This window comes from Myotis daubentonii, chromosome 7 (genome assembly GCF_963259705.1).
Source record: "Myotis daubentonii chromosome 7, mMyoDau2.1, whole genome shotgun sequence".
Lineage (NCBI taxonomy): Eukaryota > Metazoa > Chordata > Mammalia > Chiroptera > Vespertilionidae > Myotis > Myotis daubentonii.
Window position 1 is genome coordinate 33,190,877 of NC_081846.1, and position 25,312 is coordinate 33,216,188.

Here is a 25,312-nt window from a genome sequence, read left to right on the forward strand (position 1 = left end):
ATCTGGACAGAGGGCAGGCCAAGGGGACTCAGCTTGGGGTGTTGTAAGGTCACTACTGCATGTGAAAAAAGCAGATGAGGGATGCACCCTCCACCCTCCAAATAAGGGAGCCACTGCAGCCATGGCCGCCTGGGAGTGTAGCTTTGGTTCTGGCCTTGGACCCTGGGGGCTGCTGCCTGACCCCAGGGAGGAGAGGTCCAGGATGGGAGGGTCAGCAGAAGCGAGGAGGGAATGGGGGATTTGGACTGGGGGTTCAGGCAAAGCTGTCTTCAATAGCTGGAGGCTGTCTGGGGAAGAGAGAACAGGCTTGTTCTGCGCTGGCCCACACATGAGCACCAGGGAGCCTCAGGTTGTCCCCTGAGGATGGAGCTGTCTACGTAAAAGGCAGTGCACGCTATGTTTCTGAAAGGTCCAGGCGAGATTCTGGGGTGGACATGCTGCAGAGCGGGATCCTCTGGTTGAGGCAGGGGTAGTGAACAGAGTGGGTAGTGGTCAGGTGGCTCCTGAGACCCCTTCCAGCAAAGAGCACCCCAATTCTACTGTCTCATGTCATGGGATTGGGTGTTGGATGCCCAGCCTCCCACCCTGGAGCCCACCCCGACCCCCAGCGTGTCTGTCGCCCTGTCCTCTCAGGTGAGAATGGCAATTCTCCGCATCATCGGCCAGCTGGCTCTGTCTGGCTTCCAGGACAGGATCAAAGGCTGGGGCCTAAAGTACGTGTCCATTCAGCTGACCCTGTCCACCTACAAATTGGTGAGTGGTCCTGGCATGCAGACCATGGAGCAGGTGGATTTTGGAAATGGTTTCCAAAGTGTCGGAGAAAGAATGTACCTGAGCTTGAACTATATGCATATACGTCCTTGACACAAGTATGCAGACACAGTGAACTGTAGGCAAAGGTGGGTGCAGACACACAGGCAGGAGTCTAGAAAGCACAGAGAGGCATTCCCAGCTCTGAGCATCCTGGATACGCAGTGTCCGGGCTTCAACCCCATGGGGGTGAGGAGATCACACCCAAGACCACAGCCCCTTGCTAGCCCTCAAGCAGGGACCCCTCGATTCTGCATTCCAGACGAATCGCCGGGAGAGCTTTCATCAGAGGGACCTGGAGGAAAAGATGGTCCACAAAGTCACCATGGACACCGTGAAGATCATAACCTCTGCTGTCAGTGGGATGACCAACGTGAGTGAGCCCCGCCCACCTGCCCACTGGGCTGGCACACTGAAGCTAATTGCTCATGTCTGCATGGCTCAGGCTTGGGGAAACATTGCATGTCCAGGACTGTGCTGTTGCTTCTCCCATTCCCACTGCCTGTGATGCATGGGGGCCTTGATCTTCCAATTGCCTGAGCTGTAGACCTTCAAGATCCAGTTCCAGAGCCAGATGCTTGATGGGAACTTAGAGCCCCCAGATGCTTGGGCAATGGCTGGCACACAGTAAGCCTTACTATGTATCAGTTGACTTATTGCCTGAAATGTATTTGTTGACTTAAATCCCCTTCAGTCCTGATAAGTTGTGTGTGTGTGTGTGTGTGTGTGTGTGTGAAAACAAATTATTTTAGTGGTTTAATTCCATAAACATACAGTAAAGACATGAGGACATACACCAAAATGACACCGTATGACCCCAATGAATTCACAGGCTTACGGAGAAATAAATGTGTCAACTTCCAATTGCACTGTGACATAGCAATAAGATAGGAAACATTTACCATGCAGCTCAAGGAGGGAATCATTGTCCATTAACTAAGGCCCTGGGCTAGATACCCCTGTCCAGTTGCAGTTTATCTTAATAACAGAAATAATTAGAAGAAAAATGATCTCTACAATTCACCGAGCCTGTATATAGCAGGTACTGTGCCAGGTGTGCAGCACGTGGACACTCATTGAATGATCCCAACAGCCCTGTGAGATAGGCTCTCTTATTATTACCCTGCTTTTGTAGAGGAGGAAATTAAGGATCAGAGAGACATAAATTTGCTCCAGATTCGAAGCTGGTAAATAGTGCGTCCGGGATTAAAATACTGTTTCCAGTTCACCGTGAGGCCTCCTCCTCGGGGGAACCCAGGAGCTGAGGGTTCTAGTCCTGGCAGCCAGAATAGCTGAGTGGCTTCACTTGTTAATTAGTAGCAGAGGAGCCTTAGTCCAAACTCCCAGAGACGCATAGTGAGGCTTAGGGGGGCCAGGATTAGCTGGGGGTGTTCAATAAGCATCCACGGAGGGAGGAGATGGTAGGATGAAGTTGGGGGGCTCCAAGAATCTATATTAGTCAGCGTTCTCCCGAGAAACAGGGCCATAGGAGAAATACACATACATATACACAACTTATTTCAAGGCATTGGTTTGTGCAAATGTGGGGGCTGGCAAGCCCGAAGTTTGCAGGACAGGCCTGCAGGCTGGAAACTCAGGTAGGAGCTGCTGCTGCTGTCATGCGGCAGGCTATCCTCTTCCTTAGAGAAACTTAGTTTTTTTTGCTCTTAAGACTCTTTAACTGATGGGATGAAGTCCACCCACCCTATCTCAGATAATCTCCTTTAAGGATTACAAAACCCTTCACAGCCACACCTAGAGGAGTGTTTGGTTGAATAACTGGGTACTCTCACCTAGCCATGTTGACACATAAACCTGACCATCACAGTGGGCAAGCTCGGCTGAGTCATCTGCCCAGTGTGCATCTCTGTAGGATTTGGGGTTAGAGGGTGGGTGCTGGTCGAAGAGGATGTGATGGTGTGGGGTTGGTGGGAGGTCAGCCGGGGTGGGAGTTGGGCCCCCAGGACCAGCTGGCTTCCTCCGCCATATCAGGAGGTTGTCACTTGATGGCCCTGACAAAGACTGGGGTTGGCAGCAGAGCCAGCCAGGGTTGAGGCTGTCAGTGGGTGGGAGTACAGTTTTGGGAAACTGAGGTGAGGTCCACACTGTGGGAGAACCTGACCCATCTCCTCGTGTGGCCATGGGACGTCCCAGCTAATCCTGGCCCCCTCTCTCCACCAGGAGTTTTGGGTGAGGCTCTTGTGCTACATCATGGAGACCAATAACATGGAGGTCTTGACCCCCATCTGCATCAGCCTCACAAACCTGGCGGAACGCCAGTTCCGCATCGTGGATGGGGAGGCCAGCGCGACCAGCAAGAGCAGGCATGGTGGGCAGATCCCTGAGCCAGCTGGTGGGATTGGGCGGGTCCCTTAAGTGAGACCCTCCATGTCTCTGAACACTTCCCCTCCTCCAGGAAGATCCCGAGCCCAAACAATCAGGCCAAAGGCCTGCCCTTGTCTCATCTGAGGAGGTAGTAACACTGGACAAACTTCCTCTGGCGGCTCATTCTTCATGTCCCCATGACCCAGCCCAGACCCTACCCTTTCGAGGTCCTGCTCAGCCTCTCCCCTCATGTGACCTCTCTGAGCTGCTGTGAGCCAAGTGGAGGAACTATAGATGTCCCATCATGAGTCCTCTGTAATCCACTCCTCTGTGGTCCCCGCGACTGAGCACTGTGAACATCAGACTCAAAAAAGTGACTAGGCCCAGCTACGTGCAGGACGACACTGCTGTTCCCAGGGGGCTGCTCTCAGGGCCCAGGGGTTTGCTGATGGGCATGGCTGACAGTGGAGGTGATTTGAGGTGCCCTTTAGGACTCAGGGACAGCAAATGGTTGGAGCCTGTTTTGAGCAACCCGTGAGGCCACCCCCTGAGGTCTTCCTCATGCTCCCACTCCCAACTCGGCTCTCTCACTTGCAACTTCTCAGGAAGCCTGGTCCTCCCTTGCCCACTGGTCCAAGCGCTGTGTTTGTTTCTTACAGACTCATTGACTCCCAGCAACTGTAGTTGCGGGGAGGTGGGGGGCAGGTGTCTGATTACTGTTGGCTCAATAGATGCCAAGGTTCACAGTAAGAGATGCACACTCTCATGGGAGACCCTGTGTCCACTACAAAGTGGGCTTATCCTGAAAATAGCATCTTCTAAGCCCCAGCCCATAGCATGATTCTCCACTCTTCCCAGGATAAGCCAATGAAAGTGATGTTCTTTATGGAAAATCCCCTGTGCCCATATATTCTCTCTGTGGACAATGGGGTCGTGTTAGGGAAGCACCTTCCAGGGTAGAGCCCCACCTTGGGGACACGGGGGTGGGGCACCTCCTGGTTTGGGCCAAGCACTCCAGCAGGGGTCGAATCTCCTTCTTCCTCAGTGGACCTACCTGCACCGCAGAAGCTGCTGGCCCGTCTCCTGGTGAGTGGCTCGCCCAGGTTGTGCCCTGGCCTGGCTGAGACCCTGTCCTATGGTGCCTCTCCCTCGAGCTCCTAATTCCCAGAGCACCCAGAATGGGGAGGGAGCTGGATGCTTGGACAACAGAGCTTTCCTGGTCCCTGCTGTCCCTCTGGTATAGGTGTGCCAGGGACAGTGGACTCAAACCTGCTCTCAGATTCCTCTGCTCGGCCTTTGAGCATCTCAAAGCACCCCCAGGACAGTGGCTTGCCTGCCCCCGGGAGGCGGGCTCCATCTTGCACCTTTGTGTGGACTCCGGATGCTAACCCATGACCCATGGGGCAGGGAAGGAGCTCACGATCTGGTCCCAGGTGTTCTTTGTGGGGGCGAGGAGCCCAGGGCTGCCCAGGGCTGCCCAGACCATGAGCAGAGCCCCACTGGAGTCTGGGTTCCCTGCAGGTGCTGATGTCATCCCCCTACGAAGGGGAAGGGAGGGGGATAGCCATGCTCAACCTTCTGAGGACCCTGAGCCACAGCATTGCACCCTCCATGGCCGACATGTGGGAGCTGGAGATTCCACTGCTGATCAAGTACCTGGAAGGTGAAGTGCCCTCTCAGCGGGCAGACTGGGGTACTAATTATGTGGCTTGCACACCAGGAGGCGCGGCTATGGTAGACCAGCACAGCCTATTTTGGTCCTTGGGAAGGTGGGGAGGGAAATATAACGTGTGGTGAGCATGCCCCATGGGGGGCTTCACAGGCCAGGCTAAGGAGGTGCCTCAGAGGGGAGCAGCAGAGAGTAACATGTGTGATCCTTCTTTCTGCAGAACATACTAAGTTTACCTGGAATCAGGAGACTTGGGCGGACAAGCTGATTCAGGTAAAGAGGTGACCCAGACTGCGGAGGCTGGGGAGGATGGATGGGAGGGTGTGGGGAGCTGATATAGGGTTAAGCCTCAGACTGACAAACAAGTCCCAGCTTAGAGGGCACAGTCCCCTTAACATAATTAGGCTTGACCTTATAACACTCCCTAGATCTTATCTGGGAAGCTAATGGGCTGAGGGAAGTGCAGGAAGTGTAACTATGGTGAAAACAAGTGAAACTCATAAGAACAGTGTAACTATGGTAACCACTACCTTGTTTATCTCTGACTATAAAATGGTTGGTGTAGCCTGAGCACCGGTGGAAGTCTTTCCTCTTAAGTTGGACTTACCCGCCTGGCCCCCCAATATTCCCAAATTATCTCTTGTCTTTTCTCTTTCATTTGTGTGCGGCTCTTCTTCCAGATTCTGAACTCTGAACCACGCGGGACGTGGAGGGAAACATTTACAAGAGGAGGGCACTTGGTGGGGTTGGCATGTGGAGATTTTAGGAGTCCCTAAAGGACAGACTTTCCTGTTAGAAGATTCGGGGGTATGAAGCATTCCACAGCTGTGTCTAGCAGCAAGGAGAACAGAGGGCCTTCCATTCTGTGACACCAAGTACTCAGGAAATCAACACATGGCTGACACCCTGCCCACCATCTCACAAGCCACAGCTGTTCCCCAGACCCCCAGGCCCCCAGAATGTTAGCACTGGATCAGGACTTTATGGGTCCAGTGATTCACAGACTGGGGAGGGGGTTAGAGAAGGTGGGTCACTGCTCAGTACCACACAGCTTCACTGGAGCACTGCACACCAATGTCTTCTGCCTCCCCAGTTTCTGAGACTCTCCCTCAAGAAGACTCGGGGTTCCAACTGGAGCCTGCGTCTGGCCAAAGAGCTGAATAACCAGATCGAGAGTTTTGACAGCCCCTCCCTGGAGAAGGTTGGTCCCCACATCAGCTGTGTGAGAGCAGCTGTACCCACAGCTGTCTACAGGGTCCTGGGAAGAGAGAAGGGGGGTTCAGACTAGTGGGCTTTTGTATTGTGTATGTGTGTGTGTTTTTAAGAACCTGCTTGTTGAAGCTGGGCAACTTCTCCTCCAGTCACCAGCTTCCCCATCCTTCTCACCTCACTCTCCACCTGAAGTTGTCTGCTATCAGAGTCCAACAGGCACGACTGAGATGTCTGAACAGATTTTGGTAGATAGGGAAAGGGTGAGGATGACATAGAGCCACAGAAGGCTAAAGGAGTCTCTAGGCTCTAGCTTAGCAGTAAAGAAGATAAGGCCAAAATTAACATCAGAAATCATTATCTTCCTATATACAAAAAAATACAATACAATATAATGAAAACATAGTCAAAGGACCAGTGCAATGTAAACTATATAATCAACATATCTTCAATCATGAAATATTAAATATGTGAAGGACACAAAATTGCAAGGAGAGGCAGGGGAGCTAAAAGAAGCCCTAATCAAATAGATACCACCTCTTGTTCGTAAATAGGGTCTCAATGTTGTAAAGGTGTCCATTGTTCTCAAATTAATCTGCAACATCATTTCTCCCAGTCAAATTCCCAGAAGGAGTTTTTATGGAAATTTGACAATTTTATGAAATTTTACAAAATTCTTTTAAAGTTCATCTGAGTGGGGAAAAAAGTAAGAGAATAGCTAAAAATATATTGAAAATGAAGCAGGGTAAGGAAGGATTCACTGTCCCAGGGCAAAGATTGAAGTGTACTAAATAAAATAAACTGTGGGCCAACCAGAAGAATACATGGGGTGAGTATTTTTATGATCTTAACATGGACTAGACCTTCCTATGCATGAAAATAAACCAGAAAAGACAAAGGAAAAGAAAGACACTTTCCTCTATGAGAATGAAAAATTTCCGTGTGACAAAACAAAATTATCATAAATAAAATCAAAAGGGAAATGAGACATGGGGGAAAGAGACCACTGAAAGTGATCTGCCAGTTGATTCTTCTGATACTCGTTTGTTAAGAAGTGAGCCTTAGACTACGCTTCCTGGTTCTACCACTTCCTGCTTGCTTTCTCATCTCTCAATACTATAATCATAGTTACCTTCTACAGTTGTGTGGATTAAATGTGGATTTCAAATATATACGCCAAGTTCTTACAAGTGAAAACAAAATAGGAGAATAACTGAACAGGAGATGGGGAAAGAATATAGACAGAAATTCCAAGAATGGATCTTGAAACTATGCAAAGGTGATCTACAAGACTAATAAAGAAATAAATGAAAATGGGAATGTCCCACCTCTCACTGGTAATGTCCGATTGAGGGGGAGAATGTGGGAAAATGGGTCCTCTTGGATTAGTTGGTGGGAGTGTAAATTGTTTCAATTTGTATAGGAGAGAAATTTGGGCCCCACTATTTATAATATGCTTGTCCTTGTATATACAGTCCAACTGCCCCTGAACATTTATTTTAAAGACTGTACACTGAAGTTCCATTTGTCCTCTGACATTCTAGAGCTTCCTGTACCGGGCGTTGGGCTTCACCTTGGCCACAGGCCTGGAGGCTGATAAGGTGGAGGTGTTGCTGCTGGAGCTGCTGTATAAGACCGACTACAGCAAGGACTTTGACCGAGAGGTGAAGGCACTCTGCAGCCCCCTCCTATCTGTCAGAGCTCCCTGGACCCTCAGGGGATATGGCATATTCATGCACGCATGCATGTGTGTACCTGTGCATGCACACGTGTACCTGTGCATGCACACGTGCATGCATTCATGTCTGTGTGTGTACCTGTGTGTGCGTGTGTTCCTTTGTGTATATATGTGTACCCATGTGTGTACTTGTTCATGTGTATACATACATACGTGTGTGCACCCATGTGTGTGCGCGTGTGTATGTGTGTGGTGGCTCCTCCTCTGCCCCCTTCCTGCCCCCTCGCCCCAGCTGACTGGGTCTCCCCACAGGGTGTGATTCTGTGCTTTGGCCTGTGCGCCCAGGGCCAGGTGAAGACTGTGCTGAGTGTGCTCCAGGACTTTGAGGAGAGGATTCAGGAGTCAGAGGAGTCCTGGCAGATCGGTGCTTGGCGGGTAAGGCTCCTTCTCTCTACAACCAGGTTTCTAGGGGCCTCTTAGAGCAGTGGTAGGCAAACTGCGGCTCGCGAGCCACATGCGGCTCTTTGGCCCCCTGAGTGTGGCTCTTCCACAAAATACCGACTTCTGCGCATGGGCCACGAAGTTTCAATCGCACTGTACGTGCACGCCCGCACGTGGTATTTTGTGGAAGAGCCACGCTCAAGGGGCCAAAGAACCGCATGTGGCTCGCGAGCCACAGTTTGCCAACCAGGGTCTTAGAGCAACAGTGCTCTCAGCACCCAACCAAGGTTCTTACCCAGTCACAATAAGAACCTCTCTTCTTGCCTGGCCAGTGTGTCTCAGTGGTTGAGCATTGATCCATGAACCAAGAGGTCATGGGTTCGACTCCCCGTCAGGGCACATGCAGGAGGCAGCCAATCTATGTTTCTCTCGCATGGATATTTCTATCACTCTCCTTTCCTCTCTCTCTCTAAAAAAAAAAATATCAATAAAAACATTTAAAAAAAGAAAAGAACCCCCCTCCGTGTCTCCTATCCTCAAAATGACTGCAATCTGGAGGCCACCTCCAACAGAGCTTTTGCTGTTGGATAATTTAAAGAACACAAGGTGGGCCTTTCCAGAACCCAGATATTTCACAGGAGTCTGAGCCTTTAGCTAATCATGATGAGGGTACCATGATGAGCTATTCATGGTGCAGGCTGGCAGTGCAGGGTCCCAGGCCTCGTCCAGCCCCACTGGGTCTGAAGAAGTGAAGGTGCTTTCCACGTGTTGGGAACTCTGCCTCAGTGAAAGAATGGGGCTTGGATGGAGGTGGTATAGACGAGAGCAGTGAAGCTTGTCCAAAGGCGTGCAGTTGGTTAGTGGTAAAGCCAGGCGTTGGACCCAAGCAGCCATGGCCAGCCTCTGGTCCAGCTTCCTGCTGCAGGGCCTGGTGCCACAGGTTGGCGGAGGCCCAGTTTGGCAGTCATCTGGAGTCACTGACGCCAGGCTTTGGCCTTGACCTCCACCCTTGCCCTGGGGTCTAGCTGTTTGGATGGAGAGTGTCTCTCAACCTGCTCCACAGAGCAGGACCTGAGACCTGGATTTTTTATTTGCAGCCTGGCAGGGATCAGGGGCCCCCAGCCTCACATCCACGGAGGGTTTGGTGGTCTCCGACACCTCCTCTCAGGAGAGCAGGGCTGAGGTGTCTGTTCCTGCTGGATCCCCAGCGTCATGAGAGCCCCTGGCCCAGAGCAGGTGCCTGGCAGGTGGGGGTATGAGGGCATGCACAGCCTGCCTCTGCTTAGGAGTCTCCACACAGCCAACTACTCACAGTTAATGGGCAGTCTGACCTAGCTCTGACTTACTCACCACACTACTCCTAGGGCCCAGCATGTTGTAGGTGCTCAATAAAAAAGTACTGAATGAATCACTGTTTTAGGCACAGTTGGCTGACTCAGTGGCTCTTTTGGTCTTGTAACCAGAGATGATCCGAGGGCAGCTGGGGCTGACCCTGCTCGCTCCTAGCAGGGCAAGTTGAGCACATTACCCCCACCCAGCAGGTCTTCCCCTTGTCATTGGCCTTGCAGAAGGACCACCCCTGGAGGCGGGAGACAGTGAAGAGCGCTCTCATGGTGATGTACAGCTGTGTGGCCTTGCACTGCCACTGGCAGATGCTTCTCACTCATGTGGACACCCCCATCACCGCCAAGATCATTCACCACTACACCAGCAGTTCCCAGGTAACCCAGGAGGACACAGACGCACCGTCAGTGCCCAGGAGATGCCCCCCTTTAGCCAGGCAGGCAGAATGCCACCCTGCATTCCTCTCTGGGTGGTGGTGAAGCCGGGAGCTGGGTCCAGGCAGCCCATGGCCCACATGGGGACATCCAGGAGTCCTATGTGACTCCCAGCATTTGGGAGGCCCATTGCCCCAGTCTGTGCTATTTTTTGCATGTAGCCCCTCCCTCAAGTGCTGGGAGGGGTGAGCATGGGTCCTCAGAAGTCACAAGATGAGCCCCCCTTTCCAGCCTCCCTCCCTCCCTCTACCCTAGCCTCTGCCCTCCACCCCAGACAGCTGCCCCTTGGCCTTCCATAAGGGACAAGATGTGGGGTTGTCTTCAGAAATACAAAGGGACTAGCTACTTTCTTTGAATAACAAGGAAGGGAAAACACAGAGAATGAAGCACATATTATTTTGTTATTATTTTTAAAATTGTAGTAAAATACCCATAACCTAAATGTTGCCATCATGACCCTGTTAAGTGGCATTACGTACATTCACGTAGTTGTGCAGCCATCACCACCATCCATCTCCAGCACCCTTTGTCCTTCAAAACTGAAACACTGCACCCATCGAATGACTGCCCAGCCACCTCTCCAGCCCCTGGCAGCTGTTCCACTTCCTGTCTCTGAATCTGACTGCTCCAGGTACCTCGTATGGGCAGAATCATCCAGTATTAAAATGCCCTCAAGATTCATCCATGTTGTAAAAGCAAAGAGGTTTGATCTCAATAACTTTTATCTCCCATGACACACAGGGCTTGGTGCCCCTGGCCAGCGAGGGTGCTCAGTGACCGGCACTGCTGCCCTCAGGTGCAGGTGTGGGGGGGTCTGGCCCACAGCCCTACCATGAGGCAGGTGCTCTGTCAGTGGCTGAAGGACAGAATGAGGCTGGCTGTCTCTCAGGGTGGTGGGAGGAGCATCCATAGGCGGCTGCAGGGTCCAGGCACGAAGACTTTGGCTGGGGATTCTTGGACTCACTCACAACACGCTTCTTCCATCCCGCTGCCTGGTCTGCGCACAGGACATCTGCCTCAAAATGGCCTTCATGAAGAGCGTGGTGCAGATCTCGAATGCCATCGAAAACCTCAAGGGCCCAGGGGACTTTCAATTTGCCCAGAAGATGACTCTTACTGCCATTATAATGGTAAGCTGGGAGCCTGGGGCCTGGGGCCTGGGGCTTGGGGCCTGGGCAGTGTGGGGTCTAACTCTGCAAGTCCCTGAGGGCGTCTGAGGGACGAGGGGCCTCCCGGGTCTCTGAAGCCCATTCTGTCTCAGTTCTGCTGTGATACAACTGTAGGAGTTCTGAGATGAGAGTCTCATATCTGATAAAGGGTTTCATAGCCAGCAAACAGCCCGGCTCTGTGTGCCCCTGAGGGGGTGGGTTCAGGGTGGGGACACACAGGTCCACCAGCTCAGCCCCATGTTGCCCCAGCATTTCTCTGTACGTAGGAAGGACCTCTGGGCAGGTGTCCGGCTGCAGGCAGAGCTTAAAACTATTTTTGCACAGAACTTTGATAAGATCTAGAAAGTGTCCATCGCCCAAAGGCAAGAAGCAGTGACAGGTGCTGATGGAGGTTGTGGGACAGCCACTGCCCTGGCCCCAGACCTCCCCATGCCCTGCAATGCCTTAGCCCCGGACACCGCTCCGGCTGTGTCGGAAGCAGATCAGGAGGGAAATGAGATGTGGGTGGTACAGGAGGCCCCAAGAAGGAAGCGAACGTGACTTTGGCTCTTGCCTGGACCAGGAGGTCTGTGTATGTCATTTCACACCAGTCACAGGACTGCCAAGTCCTCATTTTACATGTAAGGGAACTTGGTCTCAGGCAGGAGAAGTGGTTTTCCCAAGGATACAGTCGAGTAATGCAGACCTGAGTGGGAATCACACGTCCATCTTGAGTCCCACACCTTTCACCAGATTTTGCCCTTCCCCGAAAATGGCAAAGGCCAAGTGATTCTAAAAATGTCAGGTCTTCCTGGCATTAATGCTGGGAGTGCTGCCACCATCAGGGACCCTGAGATTTAAGGGCCCCATCCTTCCTGGCCTGGGCCACTGGGTGGCTTGGCAGCTCACTGCCCTGCTCTGCCGGGCAGGCGATCATCAAGGCGGAGCCGACCGACAATCTGGTGTCTCCCATGCGCACCATGGCCATGGATGCCCTCCTGCACCTGAGGTGAGCTGGGCCCCTGCTTGTGCCCCAGGCACCTCTCCGGGGCAGATGCAAACCATCCCTCAGCGCTCCTTGCTGCAGGTCTGCCTCCATAGCAGGGGTCTTGGGTGGCAGCTCCCGGGCAATGGGCCATCCTGGATGATGGGAGTCTGCTTCATGCACCTTGTCCATAACTCTCAACAATATTTCAGGCTGTGCTCTTCTCCTTGGATGGGAGGTGACTGGCGGAGAGGTAGGCTGTTCTTTGGTCCTTTAGGAGATGTTTCGAGCAAAAAGTCACACAGTGACCCTGAATAGCCAGCAGGAAGATGGCCTCCTTCCAGCTGGGTTGGGCTCAGTCAAGGAAGTTAGGTATCAGCATGGTATTAATTCAGTTATACAAATAATATAAGTAAGTAATAGAATACCTGAGGTGTGTCTTCTGGAACTGTCCATCCACCGGTGGGGTGAGGGGTAGGGGGAGAGCAGCTATGTGTTTGTAAAATCTGTATTTGAAGTGGTTGGGTCCTCTTTAGGAAATCTCCACCAGTTAGGAGATTCATCATTTAAACTCATAGCAGAACTGCCTGTTGGTTTAGAGGCAACACATGGACAGATTTGAAATCAATTTCACAAACATCCCTTCAGGGACTCAGAGGTAAGGCGAACACATACACAAGGAATTAGAGGTCAGCACTGAGTGTTTGTAGGTGAACAACAAAAAAAATCTAAGACCAGAAAAAGGGGGCTACTAGCAAGATGCAATTCAGTTGTTATAACAGGGACTAGAAAAAGGAGCTGGCAAAAGCTCTGGGCTTAAACAAAGTAGAGGGATGTGGGTAGGAGTTGGAAGCTTCCAGCAGGACAGAACCCCTTTGGGGGAGGGAGGCAGGAGTTTATTAAAGTTAAAGTCACTCCCAATGATTCTAGAGGCACAATAGAGCCAGTGGGGAACCTTTACCAATACAGATACCCTGGCCCCACCCCAAGAGCTCTAAATAAGGATCCATGGAGCCTGACAAGGCCCTAGGGTTCTTCAAAAACTCTCCAGGTGATTCTAAAATGCACCTAGGCTTGAGAATGATTGATTAAGGGATAGCTAAGATCAAGAAATAGCCCAAGTGCCCATCAGTAGATGAGTGGATAAAAAAGCTGTGGTACATTTACACAATGAAATACTAGGCAGCTGTAAAAAAGAAGGATCTCTTATTCTTTGAGACAGCATGGAGGGACCTGCAGAGTATTATGCGAAGTGAAATAAGCCAGTCAGAGAAAGATAAGTATCATGATCTCACTTATACGTGGAATCTAATGAACAAAATAAACGGACGAACAAAACAGATCCAGAAACATTGAAGCATGTAACAGACTTACCCATTTCAGAAATGGGGTTAGGAAGAGATTAAGCAAAAAACTTAGATACAGCCTATATAATAAAAGCCTAATATGCTAAGTGTCCAGTCATCCGGTCGTTTGTTCAAAGTGTAAAATGCTAATGATATGCTAAGGCCGCTCAACTGCTCACTATGACGTGCACTGACCACCAGGGGGCAGATACTCCAACTGGTAGGGTAGCTTGCTGCTGGGGTCTAGCAGATCAAGACTGAGCAAGGCAGGCTGGACATGCCCTGGAGCCCTCCCACAGTCCCTTCCCAGCTGGCCAACCTCTTGCATCCCTCCCCAGCCCCCATCATGCACCAGTGGGGTCCCTCAGCCTGGCCTGCACTTTCTCACAATCTGGGACCCCTCAGGGGATATCGGAGAGCCAGTTTCAGCCTGCTCCCACAGGACAGGCTGAGGGACCCCACTGGTGCACAAACTTGTGCACCAGGCCTCTAGTATATGCATAATCCATGGACAGACAATAGTGTGGTGAAGGCCTGGGGAGGGGGCGGGAGAGGGGTGGAAGATGGCAGGAGTTGGGGGACAACTGTAATATATTGAACAATAAAGATGCATTTAAAAACAAAGAAAGAGAATGGGCTAGATATCTGAAGCAGATATGTACAAACCTGGAGGGGGTTATCAAAACACAGATTGCTGGGCCCTAATCCCCAGAGTATTTGATTCAGTAGCTCTGAGGTGGGGCCATAGAATTGGCATCTGTATATATAAAAGCCAAGCGACTGGAACAACGAAACAACCAAAATGACCAGTCACTATGACGTGCACTGTGGAGGCCAACCAGCCTGATCGGGCCCCGATTGGCCTCCCCCAACCTCCCACAGCCCCTACCCCTGGCTCGTCTGGCTCCTGATCGGCCCTCCCCACCCCAATCGGGGGTGGGGCTGGGGCTGGCTCGCAACCTCCCGTGTCCCCTCCCCCCCGCCAGCTCTGCCTGATGGCCCCCATCGGGGCAGGCTGGCCAGCCCCCACCCATGCACGAATTTGTGCACCGGCCTCTAGTTTCTAATAAACTCTAAGGTGGCCTACTACTGCTGGTCCAGGTATTACACTTGACCCTGGGCTAATACCAACTTGGAAGGCAGAGTCCATGGTTGTGTTCTGGGAGGAGCAATGGAATGTTTCTGAGCAGGAGATGGACAGGGTTAGAGACACCATGTAGGAGAAGTGGCCTTGGATCCTTGGTTCTGCCTCTCAATCCCTGACATAGTCACTGGACACTGATGGCTGAGCAGAGCACAGACCCCTGGGGAGGGTGCACACCTAAACCCCCAACCAGGAAAGCTGGTCTCTCTCTTAATCTGTGACATGCCGCCACCCCAAGGCCCTGCAAGAGAAGGTGCACATGAGTTGTCTGGCAGAGGGCCAGGAGCCCAGGATGTCTACCCCTCCCAGTGGGATCTCAACTTCCACTGACCACTCCTTCTGTCACTTTTTCTTTCCTTAGCAAAGTGAAGCCTTTCTACTCCACAGAGGAAAACAGTGAGCTGATGGATATCAGTATACATTCTGTAATTTCTCTCCAACCCCCAGGAAAGGACAATGAGTCCATTAAGGTAGGTCCCTCTGAGCCACCTCATTTTCTAGGTCAGGACCTGGAAGTTTCCTTTAACATGAATAGTGCTGAGAGCCCACCATCCTGAACCACCTATCTGTGGTTAGAGGCAGCAAAGTGCAGCAGGCTCTGTTTGTCAGTGTAAGGCAGGGGTGGGCAAACTTTTTGACTCGAGGGCCACAATGGGTTCTTAAACTGGACCGGAGGGCCGGAACAAAAGCATGGATGGAGTGTTTGTGTGAACTAATATAAATTCAAAGTAAACATCATTACATAAAAGGGTATGGTCTTTTATTTCAATAGTTTTATTCATTTCAAAAGGGCCGGATCCGGCCCGCAGGCCATAGTTTGCCCACGGCTGGTGTAAGGTGATGCTAACTGCTGTAACAGATAAACTCTGAAATCTCTGTGGTTTAACAACATGAGAGCGTAGTTCAAACTGGCAGTGGGGGTGGGGATAGAGCTGCTTTACACAGTTATTCAGGAGCCCTGCCTTCTTCAGTGCCTGGTTCCGAAGGTCTGCATGGGTATTGATATCCAGCATGGAGAGGAAGAAAAAGAGTATGGAGGATTTATGAGCTACTTTGCTCACCTTCTATTGGTCAGAACTCAGTCACATGGCTCCACTTAAATATAAGGGGTGCTGGGAAATGTAGTCCCAGACTGGAGAGCTATTTTCCAGGAACACTGTTGGAAAAGAAGGACAAATCTTTTGTGGTCAGGTAGCCATCTGTGCCTCCAGGGCCTGGCCCTGGTGAAGAGTCAGGAGAACTGGACTCTAGGAGTTCCGTTTCCTCCTTTGTGAAACGGGTTCCTCTTAAGAAGCTGACTGTTACACCATGTGAGAAGGCAAGTGTACAGCACTCAATTTGAGCAAAAGTAAAAGAGCTGTTTATCTGATCATCTTACACTGTGCACCCTCCTCATTGCTGCCTGGCTTTTCCCTCTCTTGTCATAGACCCTATACACGAATGCCCTGTGTGTCCTGCAGCAGCTGATGGAGGGCTTCTTGCAGAGGCAGATGGACCCCAAGGGCCTGCAGGAGATGGTGCATGTGAGTTGTCTGTCAGAGGGCCGGGGATCCACCTCTCCCAGGAAGCTGGTCTGAGGGCCAGACTCTCTGTGGAAACAGGGGTATGAGTTAAACATTGTTTTGGGAACTTTATTTAGATAAAATTTAAAATTTGCTGAAAAGTTGCAAATATAGTAAAAAGAACTTTTGTATACCTTTCACTAAGATTTACAATTTTTAATATTTTGCCACATTTTTCTCTTCCTCATTACACACACACACACACACACACACACACACACCTTTTAAATCATAGACAGTTGCAGATATTAAGAACAAGAATAGTCTCTTTTTTATTTCTTATTTTTTTAAGCCTCACCTGAGGATGTTTTTTTATTGATTTTGGAAAGAGGAACAGAGAGAGAAAAAGAGAGAGAGAGAGAGAGAGAGAGAGAGAGAGAGAGACATTGACCCATTGCCTCCCATCAATGCCCCAACTGGAGATTGAACCCACAGCCTAGGTATGTGCCCTGGATGGGAATTGAACCCTTTTGATGTACAGGATGGTGCTCCAACCAACTGAGCCACCCTGCCAGGGCAAGAATAGTCTCTTATATAACAGCTAGAGGCCCAGTGCATGAAATTTGTGCACTTGGGGGGGGGGTCCCTCAGCCCAGATTGCAAGAGGGCGCAGACCAGGCCAAGGGACCCCCACCAGTGCATAATTGAGGCTGAGGAGGGATGTGGGAGGTTGGCCAGCTGGGGAAGGGCTGTGGGAGGGCTCCAGGGCATGTCCAGCCCATCTTGCTCAGTCCCGATCAGCCAGACCACAGCAGCAAGCTAACTTACCGGTCAGAGTGTCTGCCCCCTGGTGGTCAGTGCATGTCACAGAGAGCGGTTGAGCAGCCTTAGCATATCATTAGCATATTACACTTTGATTGGTTGAATGGCCCACCAGACGACTGAACACTTAGCATATTAGGCTTTTATTATATAGGATAATGATTAAAACCAGGAAATTTAGCATTGGTACAATGCTATATTCTAATCTATGGTCTATAGCAGTGGTTCTCAACCTGTGGGTCGCGACCCCTTTGGGGGTCGAACGACCCTTTCACAGGGGTCACCTAAATACATCCTGCATATCAGATATTTACATTACGATTTATAACAGTAGCAAAATTACAGTTATGAAGTAGCAACGAAAATAATTTTATGGTTGGGGGTCACCACAACATGAGGAACTGTATTAAAGGGTTGCGGCATTAGGAAGGTTGAGAACCACTTGTCTATAGGCAGGCTTTACTAATTGTTCCAGTAATGCTCTTTATAGTAGCTATTTTCTACCAATCCAGGATCCAATCTGGACATGCATTGCATTTAATTGTCATGTCTCTTTAGTCTCCTTCAGTCTGGAAGAATTCCTTAGTCTTTGCCTTTCATAATCTTGTCATTTTTGAAGGGAAAAGGTAGTTTTTTTAAAAAATTAGGTTGTTTGCCCTAACTGGTTTGGCTCAGTGGATAGAGCGTCGGCCTGTGGACTGAAAGGTCCCAGGTTCGATTCTGGTCAAGGGCATGTACCTTGGTTGCTGGCACATCCCCAGTAGGGGGTGTACAGGAGGCAGCTGGTCGATGTTTCTCTCTCATCGATGTTTTTAACTCTCTATCCCTGTCCCTTCCTCTCTGTAAAAATCAATAAAATATATTTTAAAAAAATAAAAATAAAAATTAGGTTGTTTGCTTTCTTGTTATTGAGTTTTCAGTTTTTATGTTTTCTAGATACAAGTCCTTTATTAGCTATGTAATTTGCAAATATTTTCTCTCAGTCTGTTACTTGTCTTTTCATGAATTTCACAGTGTCTTTTGAAGAGCAAAAGTTTTAAATTTTGATGAAGTCTAATTTATAATTTTTTTCTTTTATGGATCATGGTTTTGGTGTCATATCTAATAATCTTTGCCTAATCCAAGATCACAAAGATTTTCTTCTAATACTGTATAGTTTCAGGTATTACAATTAAGTCTATGGTATATTTTGTGTTAGCTTTTGTATATGGAGAGATGTATGGATCAAAGTTTATGTAATTTTTGTATGTTTGCACACAGATAACCAATTGTTCTAGCATTGTTTGTTGAAAACGCTATCTTTTCTCCACTGAATTACCTTTACACCTTTGTCAAAAATCAATCGACCATGTATGCGTGGCTCTAATTCTGAACACTTATTCTGCTCCAATGATGTATTTGTCTATTTTTACATCAATGTCATCCTGTCTTGATTACTGTAATATTATGATAAGTCTTAAAATCTGATTGTGTGGGCCCACTGGCTTTGTTCTTGGGTGCTGCATCCCACAAACACTGACATGTCATGTTCTAACTTTATTTCAGTTCAATATACATTTTAATTTCTCTTTTCATCTTTTCTTTGACCCATGGCTTATCTAGAAATTTTCAAATATTTGAGAATTGTCCAGAGGTCATTCTGTTTTTGATTCCTACTTTAACTCCATTGTAGTCTGAGGACACACTTAAGTATGATTTGAGTCCTTTTACATTGACTGAAACTTATTTTGTTGTCCAGGTATGGTCTCCCTTCGGCGAATGCCTTGTGTGCACTTGAACACTATCCTGCTGTGTTGGTCAGAGTGTTCCTAAATATGAATTAGGCCAAGTTGGTTGCCAGTGTTGTTGAAGTTTCCTGTATCCTTCCTGATGTTCTATCAGTTACCGAGAAAGAGGTGGTTTCTAACACTCTGGCTTATTTATTTCTCCTTTCACTTCTATCCATTTTTGCTTCCGGAGCTATTAAGCTCTGTTAGTAGATGCATGAATGCTTAGGTCCTGGAATGCAGGGTGGGCTGTGCTTCTGGTCCTTGCACTGACGGGCAAACATTTGGAGCAAGGCCCAACACACTAATTAGTCAAGAGCCATCTCGGTGAGGACGCTGGGGGGCGTGCTCTCTTCCTACAACCTCATCACCCTAGTAGTGGGGCCTGGGAAGGAAACCAGAAGTGTCTAGATTCTCTAGAACTATCTAATAGCATTGAAAATTGGATTCTGAGTAGGAGGAACGAGGGGGGGAATAGTTGGCCAGGAAAGGGCTGGCCCTGGGGTTCTAATGCCCTCTTTTGGTTATGGGCTCCATCTATAGCTCCTGGAAAAGTGGATCTTGTCCGAGAAAGAATGGGAGCGGGAGAAGGCTATGAACCTGCATCTTTGTCTCATGCAGAGCTACATCCAGAGCATCGGCGTCTGCGTGAGTACAGGAGCGCCAGCCCCCCGCCTGGTTCTGCCCCCCACCCCTCAAAGAGTCCTGTGGGAAGAGGCGGCCTCACTTGGGAATGGCAATGAGACCCCTGGTGGGGCCAACCTGGCACTCTGGGTGGGAATGACGGAGGGAATGGGCCGAGGCTTGCAAGTATCTAGGTTTTGTGGGTCCTGAAGCTCATACCATGATGAGAACCCTCTCTGAAAAAAGGATACACAATTATGAACACCACATTAGTTAGAAAAGTGCATATTTACTTAAAATGAGAAAATAAGTTACTAAACATTGCAAATAATACAAAGCTTGACAAGTACCACAAACACCTAGAAAAGCAATGAGGTGTTTTCGTTGGTTACACGTCTGACACAGCTTGAGGAGACCTCTCTTCAGAACCCAGGGGCCTGAGGGTAGGTACCCTGCCCCGTCACACGGCTAGTAAGGGGGGAAGCCCAAAGTTGAACTAAGGGCTCAGTTACAGGAATGAGATAGGTGCCTGGACATAGAGCCTGGGCCTGAGGTCAGCCAGACTCCTCAGATCCTGGCTGCTTGGCCTCCAGGGGCCCAGCTGTGGGGCTCAGGAGGCAGGAATGTGGGCAGCAGTTGGACAGTGGTATCTTCCCCCTTCCCAGACAGGGGCGGTGTTTTCAGAGCAGGGTTCACCCTCTCTGGCTGCCCATTACCCTGTCCCTGGGCAGCACCAGGTGTGTGAGCGGACAGAGTGTGAGCCTTAAGGCCTCCGGCCCCTCAGATCCCCCTGAAGCTGGGGCAGTTTGGCACACTGATTGGACTCATCGCCCCATGCACCTGTGACTCCAACAAAAGAATTCGCCTGGCCTCAGCAGATGTCCTGTCCAGCCTGCTGGATCTGCATGGTATGTGGAGGGTGGGACCTCACAACCAGCCTCTCCAGGCTGGGAGGAGGGCTGACACCAGGGCTGTCAGCTGTGGGGCTGTCCTTGGGGGGGTTGGGGGGGGTGACAAGCTCTCTGTACAAATAAGGTTGACCAGAGAGACAACAGAGGGTGCAGAGCTCATTGAGAGACCATGGAAGCTTCTGGAAGGAGAGGTTCATTGGTTCAGCATAACTCACTGCGGGCATGTGCTGGTTACTGAGGGCCCCACTGGCACAAGGCCAGCTCACAGACACCAAGGAGCCAGCAAAACTGGCCAGAGATGAGCTGAGGGGAGAATGCAAAGTGGTGAACTTCAGAAGGGGAGAGGTCACCTCTGGTGTGGCGGCTGGGGGGGCATCCATCACAGCAGGGTCTGCTTGGGCTTGTGCAGAGATGGTGTGGGGAACAATGAGAGTAAAGGCATGCGGGACAGGGTGTCTAGATGCTGTGGTCCAGTCCCTCAGAGCCAAGGTGCCCTGAGAGTCAGGACAGGTGGCCGCTGTGACATAGCCTGTGACTGGGCCTTCTGTGCTGACTGTGTCTGAAACTACTCCCAACAGCAAGCCAGACCTGCTCTGCATGGGATGCGTGCAAAGAGTTGGAGCTTGCGAGATGCAAGCAGGACCTCCAGGGCTTGGAGGTGGAGAAGATTTTCAGTGCGTCCTCCAAAATTGCTAAGGTGACGATCCAGGAAGCTTGTGTGGGCTGCTGGGCTGCTCTCCCAGTGCCTGGATCACCTCTGGGGGCAGGGTCTTGCTCAGCCTGGCCACACAGTTCCTATCCTTTTCTGGGAGTCACAGCTTCTGTGGCCTTTGGTCCACCTCATGCCATCTGTAAATGGCCTACAATATGTGAGGTCCCCATGGGGGTTTCCTAGCTCACAGTGGGTGCTAATAGTCCCTGGCTGTCTTCCCTCCTTCCTTGTGATGTGCTACACTGAGGGTGGAGGGGGCCCCAGAAAGAACTGAACATGAGGCTAAGCACACAGGCCTTGGCTCATGGGAAGGCTGATGGCATACTTGTGCCTGAAAGTGCCCAGAGCCACCCAAACTCAGAGGGGAGAGGGGACTTCCTGGAGGAGGGGGCTTGTGTAGTGGCAGGACAGATCGGAGGACTTCAGGGTTCAGGGCACACTCTGAAAGAAGGCTGCAAAGACAGGTCAGGGAGGGTTTGGGGTGAAGCTTCTTGTGCAGGGTTCAGGCAGGGCTGGCCAGGTGATGGGGAGTGGGAGGTGCATCCTGGAGGCTTTGGAAAGCCCTGTTGAGCCAAAGGAGGCTTGGAATAGAGAGTGACTTCCTGAGCAGGCCCATGATTGGGACAGAGACAGGCTGGGTAGAGATGTGGGGAGGAGGTCATGGCAATGATGCTGAGAGAGAATGGGGGGCTGGGCTGGGGTGGTAATGTCAAGCAGAAGAGGAGGGTGCATCAGTGGTGACAGGTGGGGTAGGGAACTGGGCCTGGGACTCAGATATCAGACCCCAAGAATGGCCTTCTCTGGTCCTAGGTGACTTGCATGCAGTTTAATTGCGATGAGGTGGTCTCGCTCATCCAGAAGCTCTGTGAGAACATTGGGGCCATGAACCTCCAGCATGACAAGGCCTCCGTCACCTGGATAGACATCTTCCTCCAGATGCGGGTCAAGGAGCTGGAGGATAAGGTAGAACTGTGGTTGGGCCACCTGGGGCTGGGATGGCCCAGTGCTCCCAGGCGGCAGGGACCGGCTGGGGCCCAGCTGCATTGGCTGCCAACGCCCACCCCTGCAACCCCTGGCTATAAAGAGGAGCAAATAGAGTTCTAGAATGAGAAAGAAAGGTGTTGAAGGTAGATAAGTCAGTAAGTGGATGGTGGACTAGGGCCCACAACTCTCTCTCTCTGTCAGAGCGCACTGGCTCCTACACCAAACACTAATAAAATCTGGGAAAAGACCAAAGGATTTATTGGAGGTGTGCTGGAGGTTTAACTTACCCACCGTCCAGTTGGGTGAGAGTCTTAGGAGGAGGGGTGCGAGGGCGAGAGACCCTTTAGGGCCAGGCTGCCTTGGTGATGCCCGGCCCCTTCCCAGGTGGCTGAGATCCTGGGTGCCATCTTGGTCCACCTGCCCGTGGTGGATCACCAGGAGGTGCGGCGCCACCTCATTGAAGGCATTCTCCTGTTGGCCCACTACCACCAGGAGACGGTCCTCACGTCGCTCCTGAGGCAGCCCCTGCCCATGCAGAGGTAGGTGATGGGTGCCCTGGGTGGGGGGCCAGGGGCTTCTGTGCAGCCCAGACTGTGCCGTACTTACCAGAAGACCGGGACCTTGAGTGGTGCCTTGTCTGACCCTCTCCCTGTATCTCCCGTAGGAGGTACAGCCTTTTGGGGAGCCATGGACACAGCTTTGTGAATTCCGGCAGGCAGTTTTCGCATCTCCTTGTCCAATTTGATCTTGTTGGACTTGTCTCTTTGACCCTTCAGAACCCACTAGGACCTTACCTCCCTGTACCTGTATAACCAGGTCCTTCAAGTCAGGGGTCCCTTCCCTTCTCAGCAGGGCCACAGGCTTGGACTTGGGGATCAGGAAAGCTGCTTCATTGTAGTCTGGACTCACTCCCTCCCCTGTGGAATATGGAGATGAAGCCTCTTCCTCAAAGATGTGCTGGGAGGAGTAGGGGCGAGGACGCTGGTTAGCGGCCTAGGACCAGCCTGACTCAAATCGGGCACTTGGAGGCTATTCCTGGATGTCATCCATAGGTCAGCAAACAGTAGGCCAGGTGGTCACCTAGCCATGGAGCGTGGCTTCTCAGGGGTACCATGAGCGGGGCACAGAAAGGTGGCTGAGCGTGGAGTTGGGGACCTGGGCTCACGCCAGCTCCCTGAGGTGCAGCCTCAAGTCCATCCACTACTCGGGGCTGCTGGGGTCCAAAGAGGCTCTTATCTGCCAGGGCACATGGCAGGTAACCCACAGTCCTTGTCCCCTGTCGTTGGCTAGCCACCTGGTGGAGGTGTGGCTGGCTGTGGCGGAGAATGTACCCTTTGCCCGGTTGATGCTCCACGGCCTGATGGGCCGGCTGCAGTCCCGGTTCACCCCCAGGGCCAACGCCACCTCCAAGGCCGACATCTGGCGCCTGGCTGCGGTAGACCCTCTGATGGTGAGTCGCAGGGGCAGGCCCCGGGCCTCCTCGGGGGTCCTGGGTCGGAGCCCCGATGGCTCCTGTCCTTCTCTCTGCAGACCCTCTGCACCATCCACCTTCTCATTGAGAAGATGGACAAGGACGACAAACTCCTGGACCTCCTCCCGGACCTCATCTACACCCTCCTGATGCAGCTGGGCAGCAGCCAGGGACCGGAGGCAGTGTCGCCCGCCCTGAAGACGTGGAGACTCATCCACACGGGGACCCTGCCCGAGGAGATCAACATGCAGAGGTGCTCTCGAGGGCAGGCAGCTTGGGGTGCAAGGCAGTGGGCTTGGGTTACACGTGGCCTTGAGCTGCCTCTTAGAAGTTACCTCCACCGAGAGGCCCTCAACATCCCCTCCTGTGGGGAAAGGTTTCTGGAACCTGATCTTACTCACAACATTCCCTCACATGGGTCCAGCACAGTGTGGCTTTCAGAGTCGGCAGACCCAGTCTTAGGCCCTTGAACTGGGCCCAGCTGGGGTTGGGACCCTGCTTCACAGACCTGGGTGCAGTGCTTGCCCCGCTGAGGTGCTCTGGGCGTTCCTGGCGGGGCTGCCACGCCATGACACGGTCCCACCCTCTTCCAGGATCACAATCAAATCCATGCAGCTTTTGTTCAAGAGACTCGACAGTGAGAGGCTGGTCCACATGCTGGAAGAGCAGGGAGTGTGGGCCCTCCTGGAGAGCGACTCCACTTTCCTGCAAGGAGCAGGCCTGCTGGCCAGGTGGGCACCCAGGCTCCCATGTGGCAGGTGGCAGGACTTGCATTGTGTTGACCTGTGTCCCACACTTTGGGATGCAGGGCAAAGGGAATCTTTCCTTCCAAACCTTCATGCCCCAGGGCAGGAAATGTGAGGTCAGAGATGGGTGGAGCTTGGTCAAGGCCACACAGAGCTTCTGAGCAGGTCCAGGATGGGGGAATCCAGGTCCCGATCACTCATGAGCAGCCTTCGTTTGAGTCCTTTTTATAAAATTGTGATGGAAAGCAAGTACTTCAGTGGAGAGGAGGGGGAGGCCCAGAGATGTTAGATCTGCCCATGCGTGCCCAGCTTGAGAGCTGCTATGCACTGGGGGAGCTGAGATGCCCTCCCTGACCGGTGGGCTGTGCTCCCCTCCACAGGCTGTGCATTCAGAATGCGGAGGGCTACAGGCAGAGGCTGTCGGAGCTGGTGCTCAGAGGCATGGCCTCGGAGGTCCTCAGCTGCCGTGTCAGCAGCACGGCGATCTGCGTGGAAGTGAGGCACAGGGGTGGGTGCGGTGGGCTGGGGAGGAGAGGTGGGCAACCCCCAGCTCTCTTGGGGGTCTCATCTCAGGGGCAGGTGCTCAGGCTATGAGGGGCATCTAGTCCAGGGGGCAGGTGAACATTCACTCATTCATTCCTTCATCACAACAGTAATTCAGGGTGGGCACTGTGGGGAAAGGGGCTGAGATGTGGTCTTTGCCCTGAGTGTAGCAGCCGAGTGATGTGTGCTGTGGTGAGTGTCACAACACACAGGTGGCCGGAGGAGGCCACCTTCGCTCTTGGGGAGAGGGAAGTGCTGGGGAGGGTCTTGCAGGAGGGCTTAGCCAGCCAGGAAGATTGGAGCAAGGGGTTAGGGCCACTGGGGCCCAGCTACCCTCCCATGCACATAGGGTTCTTCAGGGATCATCCCTACTGAGAGGCCCTTGTTGTCCCTTCCTGGTGGGAAAGAGAGGTTTCTGGAGGTTGATCCAGGGAATTGTCCAGAAAACTTTGAGGAGAAATTCTATTGGCTGCACGATGCCCCATATACCACAGGAACCAAACATCGGCCTAGTGCGGGGTCCCCAGACTTTTCCTGTAAAGGACCGGGTAGTGAAGTTTCAATTTTAGCGACACCAATTTGGTGTTTAGTTTTCTTTTGGTTTATTTAAAAAACATTCATGTGTGCGCATGCACACACAGACACACACATGCGCATGCGTATATACACATGTCACAGGGGTCCCCGCGGGATTGATG

The 25,312-nt window shown here is 51.5% G+C and overlaps 1 protein-coding gene across 1 annotated transcript in view; it reads left to right on the forward strand.

Moving 5' to 3' along the window:
* MROH2A (maestro heat like repeat family member 2A) overlaps positions 1-25,312 on the forward strand; it is a 43,522-nt gene that overhangs the window by 11,988 nt on the left and 6,222 nt on the right. Inside the window, exons 12-34 of the mRNA XM_059704870.1 lie at positions 634-753; positions 1,073-1,183; positions 2,992-3,139; positions 4,181-4,221; positions 4,657-4,798; positions 5,025-5,077; positions 5,898-6,005; positions 7,558-7,677; positions 8,004-8,126; positions 9,701-9,853; positions 10,918-11,040; positions 11,988-12,067; positions 14,895-15,003; positions 15,961-16,056; positions 19,167-19,271; positions 20,032-20,155; positions 20,737-20,855; positions 21,681-21,833; positions 22,239-22,393; positions 23,145-23,304; positions 23,385-23,578; positions 23,919-24,056; positions 24,452-24,566. Of these exons, the coding sequence (XP_059560853.1) occupies positions 634-753; positions 1,073-1,183; positions 2,992-3,139; positions 4,181-4,221; positions 4,657-4,798; positions 5,025-5,077; positions 5,898-6,005; positions 7,558-7,677; positions 8,004-8,126; positions 9,701-9,853; positions 10,918-11,040; positions 11,988-12,067; positions 14,895-15,003; positions 15,961-16,056; positions 19,167-19,271; positions 20,032-20,155; positions 20,737-20,855; positions 21,681-21,833; positions 22,239-22,393; positions 23,145-23,304; positions 23,385-23,578; positions 23,919-24,056; positions 24,452-24,566 (2,790 nt within the window). The remainder of the gene's footprint in view (positions 1-633; positions 754-1,072; positions 1,184-2,991; positions 3,140-4,180; positions 4,222-4,656; positions 4,799-5,024; positions 5,078-5,897; positions 6,006-7,557; positions 7,678-8,003; positions 8,127-9,700; positions 9,854-10,917; positions 11,041-11,987; positions 12,068-14,894; positions 15,004-15,960; positions 16,057-19,166; positions 19,272-20,031; positions 20,156-20,736; positions 20,856-21,680; positions 21,834-22,238; positions 22,394-23,144; positions 23,305-23,384; positions 23,579-23,918; positions 24,057-24,451; positions 24,567-25,312) is intronic.